Genomic DNA, 6,000 nt, shown 5'->3' on the forward strand with positions numbered 1-6,000 from the left:
AGAATATCTGGTGCACATATATGATATTAAATGGGATAGTCTGTGAAGAAGATGAATTGCACACAATTGTCAGTGCATTAAAGAAGTCTCGCCACCTTAGACTATTCTGAGAAGCCTGAGAACACATCTTGGGGATATTCTGGACAAATGTTTCAGGATTTTAGAACAATTTGGTTTTTCTGTATGTCTGGGCTATCATCCCCTACTGCCTCCCGTGGAGAGATGAAATCACACACACACACACATGCACACACATGCACACCTCAATCTATTTATCTCAGCCTGGCTCGGAGACAGCATGGCTTAAGGGACAGGCCCCTGGCTTCTGGCTTGAGAATGAGAACTGGAATTCTAATTTTATGCAAGTCACTTTGCTACTCTGCAGAACAAGCTAACGTGCTATGTCCAGAAGTTTGGCTATGTGCACCCTATAATTGTCATTTGGGTAATATTTGCTGTCCCCAGCCCTAAAATGGAAATCAAATGATAGGTGGGACACAAAAATGTTTCGGCTGTGCAATCCAAACACCTATGCCATGGGCAGCAATTGGATGCTGATACTTCTTCTTGACAAAGGGCAACCTTTAGGAAAGGATGCAGAGACTTATCTCATCTGCATGCAATTGTCGCTTTGTTTGTAGGGTTGTTTTGGAGGTTATGTTTCTGTGTGTTGAGGTGGAAATCACAGACATTTTGTAATGACACAAACCAGAGAAATTCATGTTCTCTGGTATTACAAAATTACAGAGATGGAAGGGCCATCAGAGCTCCTGTAGTCAGTCCAACTTGAACCTAAGCAGGGATCCTTCTACAACATTCCAAATAAGTAGCTATCTAGCCTTTATTTGAAGACCCCCAACGAGGAGGAAGGAACCTGTTTACTATTAAGGTGACCCTTTCTATTTTTAGATTGTCCTAATTTTTGAGAAAAAATGTTCTTACATTAAGAGTTCTAATATTCTATCTGATTCATTCATTCATTCATTCATTCATTCATTCACTCAATAAGCATCCAAAACCTGCTATAGGAGCAGCTAGGTGACTCAGCTGGATAGAGCACTAGACACTAGAGTCAGGAAAACCTGAGTTCAAATCCAGCCTCAGACATTTCCTAGCTGTGTGACCCTGTGCAAGTCACTTATTCCATTTGTCTAGGGCTAGGCCTTACCACTCTTCTGCCTTGGAGTCAATATTCAGTATCAATTCTAAGACAGAAGGAAAGGCTTAAAACATTTTTTTTAAAGAGCCTGCTATTTGCCAAGCATTGTAGGCAGTGGAGATACAAAGATAAAAGTGAATTAGTTCCTGTCCTCAAGGAGCTTTATGTTCTGAGGATGGGAGTGGGTAGGAATGGAGAACAGAAGATACACAGAAAGTTATCTGGGGGAAGAGGAAATCAGATGGCCCTCCTGTAGGAGGGCATGCTTGATCTGGGCTTTAAGGAATCTAGGGATTCTAGGAGGCCAGGACCAAGAGGGAGTCCATTCGAGGCATGGAGGACATGCCCTCATCGAGGCACAGGGGGCAGGAGATGGAAAGTCATTAGCAAGGGAGTTTGTTTGGCCAGAAGGTACAGTGCCCAGAGTTGGTAATGGAAATACAGTCTGGAGACAGATTGCTGGGTTTTAAAAGTCAAACAGGGGAGGTTTTAATTTTATCTTAGAGGCAAGGGGAAGCCACTGAGGCCTTTTGAGCATAATAATCACTACTAATAATTAATACTATATAGCACTTACTATGTTCCAGGCACTATGCTAAGCACTTCATAATTTTTATCTCATTGATCCTCACAATAATGCTGGAAGATAGGTGTTCTTATTATCCCGATTTTTGCAGATAAGGAAACTGAGCCAACAGGAGTTCAGTGACTTGCCCAGGGTCACAGAGATAATAAGTGTCTGAGGCAGGTTTTGAACTCAGGTTTTCCTGACTCTAGTCCAAGGGGTTTATCCCATGGTCTTGGGGTATGCTAAGGTCCCTGATTCTTTAAGTCCCTTCCCTGCAATGGCCACTCTGGCAAAGGCAATGTGCTCCCTGCATGGGACAGCATGAGATCTATGTTTGTTGTAGTCCTCCAGCCTATGCTTCACAAATCATGTAGTGACTGGGGTTTGGCTTCCACATCTGGCTTAACAATTTCCCTTGGCAAGCTTTCTTACAGGTTTCACCACCATTCATGATATTTTTAAGAGTTTGACTCATGCCTTGTTTGGGTTTGGCTTGGCTGTCACCCACCCCGGCTTAGCTGCAGCACACAATAATTAGTCTGCTAGAGAGCAGAAGAGCTGTCGAACAAGCACTCGAATCCTCGATAGTCATGGGCACACTGGAAACCTTGCCTACCTTCTCTCTCTTTTGCTTCATTTCTTTTTCTCTCTTCCTTTCTAATTCTTTATTCTCTCATTTTGGCTTTGTTCCCTCCCTCCCCTTCCTTCCTCCCTCCCTCCCTCCCTTCCTTCCTTGCTTCCTTGTTTCCTTGCTTTCTTGCTTCCTTGCTTCCTTCCTTGCTTCCTTCCTTGCTTCCTTCCTTCCTTCCTTCCTTCCTTCCTTCCTTCCTTCCTTCCTTCCTTCCTTCCTTCCTTCCTTCCTCCCTTCCTTCCTTCCTTCTTTCCTTCCTTCCTTCCTTCCTTCCTTCCTTCCTTCCTTCCTTCCTTCCTTCCTTCCTTCCTTCCTTCCTTCCTTCCTTCCTTCCTTCCTTCCTTCCTTCCTTCCTTCCTTCCTTCCTTCCTTCCTTCCTTCCTTCCTTCCTTCCTTCCTTTCTTCCTTCCTTCCATCTTTCCTTCCTTTCCCCAAAGCCTCAGGAGCTATTTATAAAAACAATAATAATCCTGCATTACCACCTGCTCATCCTGCTACTAGAAGTTTTGACATCACCAAATCACTTTCAAACCAGGCCGCGGAATGCTTCCGGATGTTAGTTTACTCAACTACATTCCTATGGTGCAGATGTTTTCTTTTCAATCAACTAAGATACTATAGCTGTTCTCATAGAAACAGAGACTGCCAGGGCTAGGAAGAACATTGAAAAACAATGCCAGCGATGGAAGGGGTATTATTAGAGCCTAGAGAATGTTAAAGCTGAGAGGGACTGTACAGACTATCTATAGTCTAAGACCCTATTTTACAAATGACAACACTGAAGCCCAGAGGAGGCAACTGACTTGCTCTAGGTCATTCAATGAGTGCCAAGACAGAGACTAGAACCCAGGTGTCCTGAGTCTCTGTCCTTTCATACCATGCTGAACTCTAGGAGGCTGTTTTTAGTGATTATTTTACTGACAGTTCAGTGATTTCATCACTAATGAAAATGCTAGGAAGCAGATACTGCTTTGAAAAGATGATTAGAGTCTAAAGACATTCCAATGAAGCAACACTGTTCTTTATAAATGGCCATGCCTTAGTCTGCTCCACAAATGCCTGCCATTTCCAGATCCATTCCAAACGCACATCTGCTGCCCTGGGATCAGAACCTCAGAACATGCTCTGTAGTTCATGTGACAGTGAGCCTTAATTGACCTTTTCGCAAAACTGGCCCTATCCACTAATCCCAAATAACAATCCCCCATTTCTATGGCTCTTTACAGTTTCCAGATCCCTTCTTAGCAATGACTCTGAGGTAGAAAGCTCCACCATTATTGTCCCCATTTAGAGTACAAAACAAGTTCAGAAAGGTTAAGATTAGTGGGGAAGTTAGGTCTCAAGAGCCCAGTTCTTCAGATTCCAAGTCCAAGGCTCTTTCTACTATCCCATGCTGCCTTTCCAAGTTGAACAAGCAGATGAAACCCATGAAGAACTCTTCCTGGGCCAGAGCTTGGGATTGTTCAGAGGTGGTTGGCTCCCTAAAAGTTAGATATTGGTGAAGTTCTCATTGTACTTACTGGCCATGTTTCTTCAGCCTCTGCTTCTTCTCTGTTCTCCTCTTGAAATGGCTGAGATACTATGCCAGGAGACAGGGTTGCTCCTGACTGTCTTACCATTTATAGAAGCCGCTCCTACACACACCAATTAGAATTATAACCAGGTGGGTGAGGCACCACGTCATTCCTGTAGTGCCTGTAGTCTTCACTTACAACATACCTGTCACCCATGGGAAGGTCACTATACTTAAGATGTAAAGAGTAACTGAGGGAAAGAGGAGAAGAGGGATCAGATAGCTGGATTTTTTAAAAAAAGTAAAACAGTCTGGGTTCAAATCTGTTCCTCAGATTTGACCTCAGATACTTCCTAGCTGTGTGACCCTGGGAAAGTCACTTATCCCCCATTGCCTAACCCTTACAACTTTTCTGCCTTAGAACCAATACACAGTATTGATTCTAAGATGGAGGGTAAGGGTTTTTATTTAAAAAAAAAAAGAAAGAGAAGAAATTCCAGGATCAGAATCCTGGGATTTAGTGTGTGATATCCTCTTCTTTATAAAGGTACTTCCCAAGATTTCTGCAAGGGATCAGACAATATATAAATAAATCTTGCAAACCAGAAAAGGCAAAGACCCCTTTCTCCTTCCTGTATACTTATGAATGGGAACACAAGATCTTAAAAATGGGAAAGATACTTAGAAATTAGCTCATTCAATTCTCTCATTGAATACGTAGGGAAATCAATTCAAGGATGAGAAGTAAATGTGCATAGTTAAACAGCAGATGAATGGAAGGGGCTAGGACCATCTAGATGCCAGAACTCTAGGCCAAGGGCTCATTTCACCTAATCAGATAAGATTTTTATTGGTAAGAGGGCCATAATTCTACAATGTTCATTCCTTAATTTTTTTCCTTTCTTATATCTTCTATTTTAAATTTTTTTGTCTTGTTCATTTTTGTGAGTAATCTTATAAAACCAAAATCCCAAAACATAAACCCAAATAAACAATTGGAAAATCATCTGCTTTTATCTGTATTCTGATTCCAACAGTTCTTTTTCTGGAAGTGGATAGCATTCTTTATCATAAGTCCCTCAGAATTGTCCTGGATTATTACTGAGAGTAACTAAGTCTAATCACATCTGATAGCCCACAATATTGCAGTTACCATATACAATGTTCTCCTGGTACTGCTTATTTCACTTTGCATCTGTTCATGCAGGTCTTTCCAGCTCTTTCTGAAATCCTCCTGTTCATCATTCCTTAAAGCACATCTCCAATTGAGAGACATCCCCTAAATTTCCAATTCTTTGCTACCACCAAAAGATACAATGCTCATTCTTAGAGAATCAGGATGACCTAGTAGTTAGAAAGTGAATATCAAAATTAGGAAGACCTAGGTTCAAGTCCCACCTCTAAGTTGTGTGATTCTGGATGTTTCCTTTAATCTCTCAGTGTCCCCCAAGAACCTCTAAAACTAAGTTGCAGAACAATCTGAATGTCCTCCCTAGGAATTCTCTGAATTGGTGACTGTATTGTCATCAATAAAAATAATTAGTTTACTCTTTCAGGATGGTGGGTCACCTCTCTCTCTCTCTCTCTCTCTCTCTCTCTCTCTCTCTCTCTCTCTCTCTCTCTCTCTCTCTCTCTTTCTCTCTCTTGTCTTAGAATCAATATTAGGTATTGGTTCCAAGGCAGAAGTGTGGTAAGGGGTAGGCAATGGGGGGGTTAAGTGACTTGCCCAGGGTCAAGGAATTGAATGAAGTTAAATTTGAACCTTGGACCTCTAGTCTCTAGGTCCAGCTCTCAATCCACTGAGTTACCCCTGGTGGATCACCTTTCGTTGCTGTCTAGTGGGAAACTCTTCTTGGTCATCTGTCCCACCCTTACCAGAGGGCAGGAAGCCTGGAACTGGCAATGAGATTTCCCTGTTCCTCATGGAGAACACATTACTTTGCCAGAAGTTACAAGGACATTTTTATTACATTAAAAAAAAATCCCATCATGTTATATAATTGGAAGAGACCTTAAAACATGAACGTTATGGCAGGTGAGCAGGAATTTCAGGACAGAATGTCACAGCTGGAAGGGACCTCAGAACTCAGAATAGTAATCTCAGAGCAGGGGATGATCGAGACGAAAGG

General features: G+C 42.1%; 1 protein-coding gene and 1 long non-coding RNA gene across 3 annotated transcripts in view; one reads left to right on the forward strand and one right to left on the reverse strand.

Moving 5' to 3' along the window:
• The window catches only part of LOC103103620 (uncharacterized), a 71,828-nt gene extending 70,865 nt beyond the window's left edge, over positions 1–963 (forward strand). For both annotated transcript variants that reach the window (XR_008915324.1, XR_008915323.1), the window contains exon 6: positions 3–963. This is a non-coding gene — a long non-coding RNA (uncharacterized LOC103103620). The remainder of the gene's footprint in view (positions 1–2) is intronic.
• TGM3 (transglutaminase 3) overlaps positions 1–4,005 on the reverse strand; it is a 51,372-nt gene extending 47,367 nt beyond the window's left edge. The window contains exon 1 of the mRNA XM_007474948.3: positions 3,879–4,005. Coding sequence (XP_007475010.2) covers positions 3,879–3,885 — 7 coding nt within the window. The 5' untranslated portion in view covers positions 3,886–4,005. The remainder of the gene's footprint in view (positions 1–3,878) is intronic.
• Between the last annotated feature and the right edge of the window lie 1,995 nt (positions 4,006–6,000).

Source organism: Monodelphis domestica, chromosome 1, assembly GCF_027887165.1.
Source record: "Monodelphis domestica isolate mMonDom1 chromosome 1, mMonDom1.pri, whole genome shotgun sequence".
Classification (NCBI taxonomy): Eukaryota; Metazoa; Chordata; class Mammalia; order Didelphimorphia; family Didelphidae; genus Monodelphis; species Monodelphis domestica.